Source organism: Pristiophorus japonicus, chromosome 18 (assembly GCF_044704955.1).
Source record: "Pristiophorus japonicus isolate sPriJap1 chromosome 18, sPriJap1.hap1, whole genome shotgun sequence".
NCBI classification, from domain to species: Eukaryota; Metazoa; Chordata; class Chondrichthyes; family Pristiophoridae; genus Pristiophorus; species Pristiophorus japonicus.
The window spans coordinates 50,665,638-50,680,705 of record NC_091994.1 but is presented as its reverse complement, the minus strand read 5'-3'; the positions used below and the strand labels follow the sequence as shown (position 1 = coordinate 50,680,705).

Genomic DNA, 15,068 nt, shown 5'->3' with positions numbered 1-15,068 from the left:
GGGGAGGGGAGGAGGGAGGAATGTTGTGTTAGTGACTGGGCAAAGCAGCTCGGGATAACCCACCGATACATCAATACATTGACCGCCGAACTGGGGAGGGAGGGTACTGTGTGTGTGTGGGGGGGAGGGGGCGGGGATACTGTGTCTGGGGGAGGGGGTGTGGGGTTACTGTGGGTGGGGGAGGAGGCGGGGATACTGTGTGTGGGGGAGGGGGCGCGGGGTTACTGTGTGTGTGGAGGGGGCGGGGTTATTGTGTGTGGGGGGCGGGGTTACTGTGTATGTGAGGGTGGTTACTCTGTGTGTGGGGGAGGGGCGGGGTTACTGTGTGTGAAGGCGGGGTTACTGTGGGGGGCGGGATTAGTGTGTGTGTGTGGGGGCGGGGTTACTGTGTGGGGGGGGCGGGGTTACTGTGTGTGTGTGGAGGAGGCAGGGTTACTCTGTGTGGGGGGCGGGGTTACTGTGTGTGTGGGGAGGAGGCAGGGTTACTCTGTGTGGGGGGCGGGGTTACTGTGTGTGTGGGGAGGAGGCGGGGTTACTGTGTGTGGGAGGGCAGGGTTACTGTGTGTGGGGGGGCGGGGTTACTGTGTGTGTGTGGAGGAGGCAGGGTTACTCTGTGTGGGGGGCGGGGTTACTGTGTGTGTGTGGAGGAGGCAGGGTTACTGTGTGTGGGGGGCGGGGTTACTGTGTGTGTGGGGAGGAGGCGGGGTTACTGTGTGTGGGAGGGCAGGGTTACTGTGTGTGGGGGGGCGGGGTTACTGTGTATGTGGGGGTGGTTACTCTGTGTGTAGGGGAGGGGTGGGGTTACTGTGTGTGAGGGCGGGGTTACTGTGGGGGGCAGGGTTACTGTGTGTGGGGGGCGGGGTTACTGTGTGGGGGGGCGGGGTTACTGTGTGTGTGGGGAGGAGGCGGGGTTACTGTGTGTGGGAGGGCGGGGTTACTGTGTGTGGGGGGCGGGGTTACTGTGTGGGGGGCTGGGGATACTGTGTGTGTGGGGAGGAGGCGGGGTTATGTGTGTGGGAGGGCGGGGTTACTGTGTGTGGGGGGGGCGGGGTTACTGTGTGTGGGGGCGGGGTTACTGTGTGGGGGGCTGGGGATACTGTGTGTGTGGGGAGGAGGCGGGGTTACTGTGTGTGGGAGGGCGGGGTTACTGTGTGTGGGGGGGGGTGGGGTTACCGTGTGGGGGGGCGGGGTTACTGTGTGTGGGGGGGGCGGGGTTACTGTGTGTGAGTGTGTGTGTGTGGGGGGCGGGGTTACTGTGAGTGGGGGGGCGGGGTTACTGTGTGTGGTGAGGGCGGGGTTGCTGTGGGGGGCGTGGTTACTGTGGGGGGGGCGTTACTGTGTGTGGGGGGCGGGGTTACCGTGTGGGGGCGGGGTTACTGTGTGGGGGACAGGGTTACTGTGTGTGTGGGGCGCGGGGTTACTGTGTGGGGGGCGGGGTTACTGTGTGTGGTGAGGGCGGGGTTACTGTGTGAGGCGTGGTTACTGTGGGGGGGCATTACTGTGTGTGGGGGGCGGGGTTACCGTGTGGGGCGCGGGGTTACTGTGTGGGGGGACGGGGTTACTGTGTGTGGGGGCTGGGGTTACCGTGTAGGGGGCGGGGTTACTGTGTGGGGGGCGGGGTTACTGTGTGTGGTGGGGGTGGGGTTACTGTGGGGGGGCGTAGTTACTGTGTGGGGGCGTTACTGTGTGTGGGGGGTGGGCTTACTGTGTGGGGGGCGGGGTTACTGTGTGTGGGGGCGGGGTTACCGTGTGGGGGGCGGGGTTACTGTGTGGGGGGCAGGGTTACTGTGTGTGTGGGGGGACGGGGTTACTGTGTGGGGAGGAGGGGTTGTAGTGGGGGGGGCAGGGTTACTGTGTGGGGGGCAGGGTTACTGTGTGTGTGGGGTGACGGGGTTACTGTGTGGGGAGGCGGGGTTACAGTGGGGGGGGCGGGGTTACTGTGTGAGTGTGTGTGTGTTGGGTGGGCGGGTTTACCATGCTCCTTATGCTCGGCTGGGCTAGCCCCCAGCTCTCTGCACTGCCCCTGCTCTGTGCCGGGAAGCCTTCATGACGCAGAATGCCATCCTGTTGGTCAAACAGTAGGTCCAGGAGTTCCACACTGTCCAGGTCCCGGGGCAGGCCATCTGCCGGCGTCTGGGGAAGGAAAATACCCCAACTTTAACCTCACATACTCGCTGAGGGAACTGGACCAAATATCAGCCCGGTGGACTGCTTTACACAGAGAGTCAGTAAAAAGGTTGAAAGTGGGAACTCCCACAGGTAGAATGTTTGTCAGTGCTCACACACTGACCTCTGAGTCTGCCCCATGAGGGGATGCAAAAGATCCCATCAAACTATTCTGTAGAAGGGCAGAGGGAGTTTTGGCAAATATTTATCCATCAGCCAACATCACTAAAACAACATCACTAAAACAGATTATCTGGTCATTATCACATTGCTGTTTGTGGGAGCTTGCTGTGCGCAAAGTGGCAGCTGCATTTCCCACATTACAACAGTGACTACACTCTAGTTCATTGGCTGTAAAGCGCTTTGGGTTGCGAAAAGCGCTATATAAATGCAGATCTTTCTTTCTGTAAATAAACTGGTGCTGATTGGGTGCTGCAATGTGCTTCTCTTGTGCAGCCCAGCTGTCTGTGAATCAGTACAGAGGGCCTCCAATATCTTCAGGATGTATTTATATCCGACGTCATGAAGCAGCCCCAGGCATGAGTGAAGACCCAAAACGGTGGATCACCAAGTTAAGGGAAAGTGAACGACTAAATCCAACATTATCGGCCAGGAGCTGGGAGCTAAGTATTCAAATCCAGCAGTGAGATTCAAATCCAGCTTACATACTGCTGCTGCTTAGCAGCAGAATAATACCCTTCAGCTCACCATAAGCAATGCCATGGGAGATCTGTTAGTATATTATTAGCTTACACAAATGAAGGCGTTCCCTTCCGTTTCAAATGTGTTTTATCTATATTTCTTCCTATATTTGTACCACCCATCGAGTCTGTGCGGTGATCGTAGAAGTTAAGACAGAGAGCGACTGGGGCTTAAGTCAATATTTTCAGGCACCCTTGGCAGAGTGTCAATATTTGCAGGGGTTCCCTGGGAGTGTGTCAATATTTGCAGGGGTTCCCTGGGAGTGTGCCAATATTTGCTGGGTGTCCCAGGAAGTGCCAATATTTGCAGAGGGTCCCTTATCGTTCAAAAATCTGTCTAGCTCCACCTTAAATATATTCAATGACCCAGCCTCCACAGCTCTCTGGGGTAGAGAATTCCAGAGATTCATAACCCTCTGAGTGAAGAAATTCCTCCTCATCTCCGTTTTAAATGGGCGACACCTTATTCTGAAACTATGCCCCCTAGGTCTAGATTCCCCCAACTCCATGCTTAGCAACCGATTAAGAAAGGGAAGATAGACTATGAAAGTAAACTAGCACAAAATATAAAACAGATAGCAAAAGTTTCTATAGGTATATAAAAAGGAAAAAGTGGCTAAAGTAAATGTTGGTCCCTTAGAGGACGAGACCGGGGAATTAGTGATGGGGAACATGGAGATGACAGAAACTCTGAACAAATATTTTGTATCAGTCTTTACAGTAGAGGACACTAAAAATATCCCAACAGTGGATAGTCAAAGGGCTAAGGGGGGGAGGAACTTAACACAATCACAATCACTAAGGAGGTGGTACTCAGTAAGATAATGGGACTAAAGGCAGATAAATCCCCTGGACCTGATGGCTTGCATCCTAGGTTAAGAGAAGTAGCGGCAGGGATTGTGGATGCATTGGTTGTAATTTACCAAAATTCCCTGGATTCTGGGGAGGTCCCAGCAGATTGGAAAACTGCAAATGTAACACCCCTATTTAAAAAAGGAGGCAGACAAAAAGCAGGAAACTATAGACCAGCGGCTGTTCAGCGACCTGCGCGGGACTTCCCAAATGGTGCGTGCCCTCAGGGGGCACATTGCTCAGGCAAGCTGGCTTACATTACCTCCCAGTCCACAAATGCTGCAAATTGAAATATCTCACCCTCCATTGGACGAAAGCAGAGTTCTCAGAGGGTTGCAAGGCTGGAGGAGGTTACAGAGATATGTGAGTGTGATGCTGACAGGAAGTGCAGCTGGACTTTTATGGGGAAAAATTCGGCAGGCGGGTAACACTTGCGAGTGGCGAGACTTTGCCCCAGGCGCAGAAGTCTCGCGGGAAATTGGGGTTACCACACCCGAAATGAAGTGGAGCGCAAAATAAAGCACTCCACTTCCTTTCTGGGGCAGTAGCGGGGTGGACGCTTCGGGAGCAGGGCGCAGCAACACTCACTGGGCCGTGCAGCGTGCCGCGTAGGAGGGGCTGTTCCCTGAATTAAAGGGAAGGGCCCAAAAAAGGTCCTTCCTGCATCACCAGGGAGCGGGAGTGCTGTGCCAACAGCCCGGCACTCAAGCAGCGTGCAGGGCTGACCGATCGAAGCACGGACCCCGCGTTCAAAGCACCAATGGGGTGCACAAATAAATCGGTGAATTTATTTTTTAACAGCAGCTCACCTCCCCTTTAACTTTCACACCGGTAGCGGCCGGCCGCCCGATACATGTCCCCTGAAGCTGTCGCTGTCATCGCCCGGTGCAGCTTCAGGGGGCGATGCCCAAATTAGGGTCCGGGGCGCTGCACACAGTGATGGCGTCAGCATTGCTGGCGCAGCGGAGTGGGGCGCTACAGGTTACTGCCGCCGATAAACTCCTGCCAAATTTAGTGGGAGTCGTTAGTGGCACCGTGCCCAGTCACAAAGTCGTTTGCGCCCCATTAGCGGCCCCCGGATGCGCTAATGGCAAGCGCAAATGACCCGAATTTCTATGCCATAATATTTGACCAGTAAATTGCCCATGAGTTTAAATACGTTTTTTTCCAAATACAGGATGGTGACAGAGTCGGGAGACAGATCTGAGAAACTAACTCCAAAGTACCGTCGATTGGCCAAGGACTGCAACTGCATCGTTACAGGCCACTGTTTACATACAAAATTTCCATTCTAAATGTTTACATAGGAGGTTTCAATGATAAGTGTGACATAAATGCATGACAATAATCACTGATAAAAAGTTGTACAAGAAGTTCTCCCATACACAAGATATTTAACAATATATATACATAATATGTATAGTATTATATTGATAACATTTTGTAGAGAATATATATTTTGATTTAATGTGAATACCGTTTTTAATATAATTTAGACGGATTTTCTTATTGTGGCTATTTTTATGATAGAAATGTTATCGCACTGTGATTATATTAAGTATTATAAATAAATTTGATGGAAAATTAAAATGTTGAGAGCGTCAGGGATGGGAGAATCAGAGCTGCAAATCAATCACATGTTAAAATTAGCCAATCAGAGGTATGTAGAAACAACTTGCATAGATTTGAATAAATTTGTGGATCATTAGAATAAATATGATTAAGAGAACTGAACATTGCAGAGAAACATGGCAGAAAGTGCGTTGCACTAAATGTTGTTGGCACGTTATATGCAAATTTTATAATATAGATTGTACAATACTTGTAAAATATATATTTCATCATTATCATTCCAGTCATAAAATGGTTCATTTTGGCCATATGTAAATTAGAGAAAAGTTACGGATACTGAGAAACAAATCTGAATAGAACATTAAATAAAGATTGTATAGATGAAAAACATCTATGGAGTTAAAAAGTCTTCAATGCCAAATTCGTATTCAACTGGTTCCTGAAAGTCAGGTTATCTTTCATTTTACAACTGCTGGACTGCCATTTCATTGTAGAATTACAGAAAATGCCTGCATACCGTGCCAATGCATCATTATCATAGGCGGCCCCTTGTATCGAGGATGACTTGCTTCCACATAAAAAGGATGAGTTCACAGGTGTTTCAATGAAGGACCTAATATTCCGGATCCCGAACTACACGCTTGCGTGGATTTTTTTAACGTGTGGTGGCCGTTGCACACCAGCCACCACACGGGCTTGACAGAGCTAGGTCTTGGTCCAGTGGCAAGAATTAACCAAGATGACTGGAGACCAGCTTTGCTGCACGTGCCAGTGCAGAACACTGATATCACACACTGCTCCAAGCTACTCGTAGCATTCTGATGACAATCTTGGGATTTGAAAAGGAAGACAGAGAGAGGTTACCGGTTTTAAGGTCTTGGGAAAGCGATGGTTAGAGTCGGAATCAGTGTGGCGAGTCTCGATTCCTGCACCGTGAGGAATCAGGGAGGAGGAACAACGGATAGAACGGGTTATTTGGAGCTAAAACAAAAAACCTGCATTTCTCTAGTGCCTTTCACCACCTCAGGATGTCACAAAGCGCTCCACAGCCAACGAAGTACGCTTGAAGTGCAGCCGCTGATGTAGGAAACGTGGTACCACTGCAAAGTCTTACAAACAGCAAAGTGATAATGACCAGATCATCGGTTTTTAGGTGTTGGTTGAAGGATAAATATTGACCGGGACACCACGGGAGGACTCCCTGCTCTTCTTCGAAATATGGCCATGAGATCTTTTACGTCCACCTGAGAACGCAGATGGGGCCTGGGTTTAACGTCTCATGGACAGCACCTCCAACAGTGCAGCGTTCCCTCAGCACTGCACTGGGCTGTGTGCCTGGATTTATGTGCTCACGTCTCTGGACTTGAGCCCGCGACCTTCTGACTCAGAGGCTAGGCTGCTCTCCACTGAGCCACAGGTAAGCAAGTTACCAAGAAGAAAGTTACCAAGAAATTATGTTTCCACTGCGCTCCTCACAACAGAAAGGTGGACAGGGACCAGATAAGAAAAAGAAGAGAAGTGAATGGAGCTGGGGAGGGCTGAAGAATGATCAAAGAGCTTAAGCAAGGGAGGCGGCAAGATGGAGAGAGTTTGAGATGGAGTTCCAGCGGCAGAAGGAACAACATCTGATGCTGAAACAGAGGGAACAAGGAGTGAATTGATGTCTGAGGAGAGAGGGGTGCAGGCAGAGAACATAACACAAAAATTAGGAGCAGGAGTAGGCCATTCGGCCCCTCGAGCCTGCTCCGCCATTCAGTAAGATCATGGCTGATCTTCTACCTCAACTCCACATATCCCCATATCCCTTGATTCCCTTAATATTTAAGAATCTACCGATCTCTGTCTTGAATATACTCAACAACTGAGGGCCGATGCTCCTCCATCACTACATCCTGGGTCTGCATATCTTCCTGACTGGCAGTCACACCCTCCTATCCCTGACCACTGACACACAGTGACAGGGGGGGGGTCACAGGGTTAGGGTGGGGCAGGGCCCTGGAGGGAGTTGCACACAAGGACGGGAAACGCATAGTCCATCCTTTGAGGTACAGGGAACAGACAGATCTGGACAACACCACGTGTTTGAAGGGTGGGAGACTGTGTGCGGGAGAGGCAGCAGTATTCTCAACCAGCTGCGATTCATGGAGGGGAGAGGCCAATGAACAGAGAGCATTTGAAAAGTGAAGCCTCAAGGTGCTGGAGAGGAGGTAGGGGGTGAGGCAGGCAAGTGGTATCCTCGTATCCTAGTGGTTGTAAAAGGCAGCCTTGGCAATGGAACATCATAGGCGGTCCCTCGAATCGAGGATGACTTGCTTCCGCGCCAAAAAGGGATGAGTTCACGGGTGTTTCAATGAAGTACCTAATATTCCAGATCCCAAACTACATCCTCAAGGGTGGAAGATGCCTGTGCGTGGATTTTTTTAACGTGTGATGGCCGTTGCACACCAGCCACCACACGGGCTTGACAGAGCTAGGTCTTGGTCCAGTGGCAAGGATTACCCAAGGCGACTGGAGACCTGCTCTGCTGCATGGACCCAGTGCACGCACATATCGCAGTGTGGGCTGGCCCGTGCTGCCCCTGGGCCCTCGCCTCTTCTGGGCCCCGATCACATCGCTCCACGATCACTCGCTGCTCCTTCGCCCCTCCTGCTGTGCCTGCCCGCACTGCAATCAGCGACCTGGCTTCGCAGCCATTGCCCTCCTGCAGCAGCACACGCTGCTCCCTCTAATGGCCCCGGCCTGCTGATGGTCTTGCAATGGAACATAATGTGGGGAGGAAAGCAAGGCTTACCACTTCCAGGTTAGATAGGAACATCAGAATTGCTAGACAGAAAAGACCAAGGACCATCTAGTTCACCTTCACTCATCCTGGTAGTTGCAAGGTACAACGATAATGGAGTTGTTGACCAATCACAATGATCAATCTCTATCAACGAGTCTACAACAGACTTTGGGAGAGCTTTGGTAACCACAGGTCCAAACTCACCTGTTCCTCCCAAGCTCACTACACTCACCACACCTCATGTCTCAAATTACTCAGATACTATATCCCAAATACCAAAGGTTAAGGGAGGTTGGTGGGGTCAGTTCAGAGGAGCAATGAGTTAGAGAAGAACAAGAAATGGGACAGAGAGGTGTTGGAGAAGAGCCAGGATCACCTAATCAGAAAACTAGTTTTTTCAGATATCTTGAGGAGTGTCAGACAGGTTCGAAGAGAGCTTCTCCAGATACGGGGGCGGCATTGACACTTTTCGAAGAGGATTAGGAGTTGTCCTGGTGTCCTACAACATTCCTCCCTCAATCAACACCACCAAAAGCAGGCTAACTGCTCATTCGTTTAATTGCCACATGTGGGATCTTGCTGTGTGCAAAATGGTTGCTTCTTCAGCCTACATAACAATAGTCCATGAGCTTGAAAGAAATGGATGACATGTGAAGCACTTTGAGATGTTTGAGAGAGGTGTGATAAGGTACTACATAAACACAGCTCTTTCCTCTAGTCGGGTGTTGGGTGGAATATGGGCGTTAGAGAGAGAAGAAGTGATTGGCTTGAAGAAAGACTCAAGCTTTTTTCTGACAGCTTCACTAAACCCAGCATGAGGAAAGCAAGCATTGGTCTTGTCCCAATTTGCCTGGAAACGTGACATCATAATAATGCATTTTAATCTGCCTTGCCTTCTAATAATTTTACATATGTGAGTAGGAATATGAGTTCTGTTTCTGGCAGTGCCAAGGCAGAGCCAGAATCCCCTTGGATCTGGGGCATCAAAAGCTAATGTAATCACAGCATCGATCTGGAAGAACGCCAAGTCCAAAAGTCTATTACGTGCTCCATTAAGTGTTGTTAAGATGTTTGTTCAAGAACTGCATATTATCTATTTTTAACAACTCTCAGAATCACAGACTTTCAGAACACTGGTTATATTATTTTTCCCAGCTCTTGCTGCTCTCAAGCCCTTATTTGAGTTGTGTGGCGAGGGGGGAGTGGGGAGGGTGGGGAGCAGCGTTCAGGAGTCAGGGCGAGCTCAGAACAGTGCCGGCCTGACACCAGGGCTATTTTAATTCCTGGGCCTCAGTGTCAGGTCAGAGGGCTGACTTCTGCCTGAGCCTCACGCTCCCCCCCCCCCCCACCCAGGCGGGATTCACAACCAGCGTGTGGCAGGAGTGGGATTTCTCCCAGCAGGGCGCTATCACTGGACACCCACGGGAATGGTCTGGAGGGCATCGCAGTCATGGGGAACACTGAGGGAGTACTGAGGGAGCGCTGCACTATCAGAGGTGCTATCTTTCGGATGAGACGTTAAACTGAGGTGGGAGGGAAGCCTGGGCTCGGGGGTGGGGGAGCGGGAGGGAGGCTCAAGGATTCGTTGTGGAGGAGCGCTCCTGCTCCACTTGGCCCACAATTAAACCTGAAAATTAAATGTTTCTGGGGCCCCCCATCGGACTATGGTGGGCACCATCCCTGCAACCAGAAACATTGCAGTTCAAATGGCAGCTGGCGCGAATGTGCCAGGAAAGCCTTATATAGCGCCCGCCTGCCATTTTAACCATCCACCTATGCCGTTCCAGCCGGAGGGGGCATGGTTACATCAGGACTCTCACTTCCACATTTATATTTTTCAGGAAAGAAACCAGGATCCTTTTTGCCGTATTCACATTGCAGAACCGCAGTAAGTTAAAGGGTCAGCCATGGCTCAGTTGTAGCAGTCTCATCTCCCAGTCAGAGGTTGTGGGTTCAAGCCCCAGTCCAGAGACTTGAGCACACAAATCCAGGCCGACTGAGGGAGTGCTGCTCTGTCAGAGGTGCTGCCTTTCGGATGAGACGTTAAACCGAGGCACTATCTGCCCTCTCAGGTGGACATCAAAGAATCCACGGCATTATTTCGAAGAAGAGCAAGCGTGTTCTCCCCGGTACCCTGGCCAATATTTATCCCTCAACCAACATAGCTAAAACCTGGTCATTATCGCATTGCTGTTTGTGAGATTTGTTGTACGCAAATTGGCTGCCAGCTTTCCTACGTTACAACAGTGACTAAACCTCAGAAGTACCTAATTGGCTGTTAAACGCTTTGGGACGTCCTGAGGTTGTGAAAGGCGTTATATAAATGCAAGTCTGTATTTTTGAAAATGAAAAAGGGCCCGTTATCGGAACATCCACAAAGGTCTCAGTCACCGTGAGTTCTTTGCTTCAATCTCTGTCTGAACTTTGTCCCGTTTTAGAGCTCTGTGTTTGAACAGAGCTGATAAGTAAATGCGAAGATGTGTTTATTTATTTGAAAAATGATTGAAATTAAAATGAACGTACCTTCCCCGCGACCAGCGCCATTGTCTGAACCTCCGGTATCGAGCTAGAAAAGAGCGCGCTTCTGTTTTCCCGTATTTCGGAAGCTTCTCGCTCCCAGCCACTCACCGGCGCGCCCTCTCTCGCTCTTTGATTTGACCTGTGACTAAGTTGAAGTCCAACTCGGCAAAAAAAATCGGCTCGGGTGTTGCGACAGCAGCTGTTCCTGTGATTGGCTGCGGACTGGCTATGAGCTGGGCCAACAAGCAGGGAAAGGCAGTGATTGACATTAGAATCGCACGTAGCAGGCACCGAGAGCTAGGGTGGCATGCCAGAACTGCTGGTCAGCCAATAACTGGGGGAGGAGAAAAGGGGGTTCTTCAGCTGAGCTTTTACTGCCCCTTAAACCAAAGTACAACTCCCTTAATATGGGCTGAACTTTAAACCATGATCCCAACTCACCAAAGAACAAGCATGCTTTATTAACCACTCCAATATTGTATCACTATTGCAGCACACAGACATATTTTATTAGCTTGTTTACTGACTGCTCTCATTTACTGATGGAGTTATGATTATAATGTACTCGCTCTTCTTTAGCCTTCACTCAGGCGCCATTTTCCTCTCAAAGCAGCTCCCTCCGAGGTACAATTTTACAGGAGGCAATTGGTGCCGCCGTTATCCCACCCAGGTGGCCATTATGAGCCAATGTTGGTGGGCTATTTGACCATGGGGATTATTGCACCCGAGCCTGATCCGAGCCTCACCCAGTGCCCACACAAATGGGCTATTTCTTTCAGGGGTCACCGGAAGCCAATGGTGACATTGGTTAATTCAACGCAGGCTGAGGATCAATAACATGCTCGATATCACGCAGCCCTCACACATTGACCCACAGGCCAACCGGGGCTACGCGAAACAAGTAAGGCCCAGTTTTCACCCACTGGTCTCCACCTGACGCCATGTGTAAGTTTAGACTTTGTCGGCCTACCCTTGCGACCAAAAGGAACTGTGCAATCTGAGGTCCTGCAGCTCCTGGTTGAGCTGACAATCACTTCCTCTCTAATGCCTGAAGCAAATCCAATACCACCACCAAGATCACATCAACGTACAAAAATGAAGACAGGAAAAGACCATTTGGTCCATCAAGTTTGTCCCACATTCTTGGAGCATCACGACGAAATACTGCCTCCGCCCCCACCTCATCCATGTAATCTCCTCTGAGAGACGAAAAACCAGAGAAAAACCCAGATCATGCATTTTCAAAGCCTGATTTTTTTTTTTTAGCAGGCTTGGCTCTGAAAGAGGCTCCAGTCAGCCAGTGTAACCCAGTCAACATTTGCCCTTTTTTTATTTATTCCTGGGATGTGGCCGCCGCTGGCAAGGCCAGCATTTATTGCCCATCCCTTGAGAAGGTGGTGGTGAGCCGCCTTCTTGAACCGCTGCAGTCCGTGTGGTGAAGGTGCTCCCACAGTGCTGTTAGGGGGGGGGGGGGGTGCCAGGATTCTGACAGAGTGATGATGAAGGAACGGTGATATATTTCCAAGTCAGGATCGTGCGTAACTTGGGGTGGATCTTGGGGGTTGCAGTGTTCCCATGCACTTGCTGTCCTTGTCCTTCGAGATGGTAAAGAGGTCGTGGGGTTGGGAGGTGCTGTCGAAGAAACTTTGGCGAGTTGCTGTCGTGCATCTTGTAGATGGTACACACTGCAGCCACGGTGCGTCATTGGTGGAGGGAGTGAGTGTTGAAGGTGGTGGAGGGGTGCCAATCAAGCTGGCTGCTTTGTCCTGGATGGTGTCGAGTTTCTTGAGTGTTGTTGGAGCTGCAACTCATCCAGGCAAGTGGAGAGTATCACAGGCCTTCCCTTCATTCTTTCCTCCACTCACCACTTTCCATGCCACTGTACTTGCTTTAAACCTGTGTTACGTCTCCAGTTCTGTTGTTATCGACCTGAAACATTAACTCTGTTTCTCTCGCCACAGATGCAGCCTGACCTGCTGAGTATTTCCGTCATTTTCAGTTTTTATATCGGTATTCCATGGCACTCCTGTCTTGTGCCTTATAGGTGGTGGGACATAAGAACATAAGACATAGGAGCAAGAATAGGCCATTCGGCCCCTCGAGCCTGCTCCACCATTCAATAAGATCATGGCTGATCTTCTACCTCAACTCCACTTCCCTGCACTATCCCCATTTCCATTGGTTCCCTTAATATCCAAAAATATTGGAGTCAGGAGGTGGGTCACTAGCTGCAGAATACCTAGCCTCTGACTTGCTCTTGTAGCCATAGTATTTATGTGAAAAATAAAAAGGAAAAAAAAACTGCGAGTGTTGTAAAATCTAAAATATTGCTGGGAATGTACAATGGGTCAGTCAGTAGCTGTAAAAAGGACAGACAGGTTACGGTGTTTCAGGCGTGTACACTTCATCAGAACAAAAATTTACTAACGTCCTCCACCAAAGCAACAAAACTGAAAATTGTAACGGCTGTATTAGGGAGTTAGAAATTGAAATGTGTGCACCAAGCTGAATTCTAACAGCGTTCCCGTAGTGTAGTGGGTATCACGTTCGCCTCACATGCGAAAAGTCCTTGGTTCGAAACTGGGCGGAAATATTACCCCCCCCCCCCTTTTAGCCAGGGGGCACTTGTATAATTTGTGTTTTTAGTGCCCTAAAAAAAAACAAGGAGGCACTTGTTTGGTGTGACCCCCCCCCCCCTCCCCCAACCCCGCCCCCCCCCCACTTCAATCAGGGGTATTTGATTTAACTGTTTTTCTACAAAATAGTTGTAGAGTTGTTGAGTTGTGAGTGGCTTAGCCAGTCACGTGATGTTCACCGCCCAAAGTGGAGGAAGAGCATCCTGGAGGGCGCTGAGCATCTCAAGTCTTGTCGCTGAGAGTGTCATGTATTCAACCAGCAATGTAACCCATGTATAAACTGACCTAAGTTGTACACTGTGAGAACAATGACCACTAGGTGGTGAGACACTCCTAACCTGGACCTTCAGATATAAAAGGGGACGCTCCACCCACTTCCTGCACTTGAGTGCTAAGGAATAAAGGACAGGTCACAGACTGACCTTCTCTCAAGCATGGGCCTCGTGTGCATTTATACTGTATAGTAAGGACGTATCAATGACAATGAGAAATGGGATTTAAACCACTCGAGCATGGCTACTAGCAGAACAGACGAGAGGCACTGTGTTAAGGAATGGTTGGGACAGAGATTCAACATTGTTAAAGCAGCACACAGTTCTTCAGGCAGACAAGGGCAATCGGGCATGCCCCAACATGTAGTCGAACCCAGAGGGGGAGTTCGACAGAGACAATGGCTAGCTGAACGGCGATTCACGTCATTGCAAGGGACAATGCGGCCAGTAATGGGGCCATCAACACCTGTTAATGGCGCACTCAAGGACAATAACTGAGGCAGTCAGGGACGATCGACTGGCAAGGGACCTTTTGTTTCAAACAGCAGCTCCGGCTGGAGGCGTGGAGGCACACACTCAGCCGGAGTTTGCAGAGATGAGCAAAATACCTGCAGAAATTGCAGAAATGAACGCTGGGGGAAATCACTGGAAGCTGAAGTTCAGCGAGTTCATGTGGAGCACGTATACAGTTCATACATCAGGACGCCACCGATAATGATGAAAGTGCTCCTCAATGGCATCCCAGTATCAATGGAGCTAGACACGGGGGCCAGCCAGTCCCTGATGGATATCAAACAGTTCGAAAAGTTGTGGGCGTCCAAGGCCAGGAGGCCAAAATTATCGCTGATTGACGCACAGCTACGGCATACACAAAGGAGATCATTCCGGTGCTAGGCAGCGCCACGGTAGTCATGACCCACAAAGATTCGGAGAACAGGTTGCCACTCTGGGTATTGTCCTGGGGGATGGTCCCGCACTACTGGGGAGGAGTTGGCTTGCTGTCATGAACTGGAAATGGGGCGATGGCAATGCAATTTCCTCTGTGGAGCGAGGATCATGCTCAGAGAATCCAAGGGGGTTCCCTACAAAGATGCTTATCATGCTTCCTGTTGACCTACAGATCCCGACCACACTCGCTCTCAGGGGTTCCACCCGCAGAGCTGCTAATGAAAAGGACGCTCAAAACCCGGTTATCCCCAGTTGTTTACATTGTACATTAATGATTTAGACGAGGGGATTAAATGTAGTATCTCCAAATTTGCGGATGACACTAAGTTGGGTGGCAGTGTGAGCTGCGAGGAGGATGCTATGAGGCTGCAGAGTGACTGGATAGGTTAGGTGAGTGGGCAAATGCGTGGCAGATGAAGTATAATGTGGATAAATGTGAGGTTATCCACTTTGGTGGTAAAAACAGAGAGACAGACTATTATCTGAATGGTGACAGATTAGGAAAAGGGAAGGTGCAACGAGACCTGGGTGTCATGGTACATCAGTCATTGAAGGTTGGCATGCAGGTACAGCAGGCGGTTAAGAAAGCAAATGGCATGTTGGCCTTCATAGCGAGGGG

The 15,068-nt window shown here is 50.2% G+C and overlaps 1 protein-coding gene across 1 annotated transcript in view; it reads right to left on the bottom strand.

Annotated features, from left to right (window-relative positions):
• Nucleotides 1-10,617, bottom strand: part of LOC139229035 (cyclic AMP-responsive element-binding protein 3-like protein 3) — a 36,437-nt gene extending 25,820 nt beyond the window's left edge. The window contains exons 1-2 of the mRNA XM_070860696.1: nt 10,597-10,617; nt 1,978-2,133 (exon numbers count right to left, since the gene is read on the bottom strand). Of these exons, the coding sequence (XP_070716797.1) occupies nt 1,978-2,133; nt 10,597-10,617 (177 nt within the window). The remainder of the gene's footprint in view (nt 1-1,977; nt 2,134-10,596) is intronic.
• Nucleotides 10,618-15,068: the final 4,451 nt, after the last annotated feature.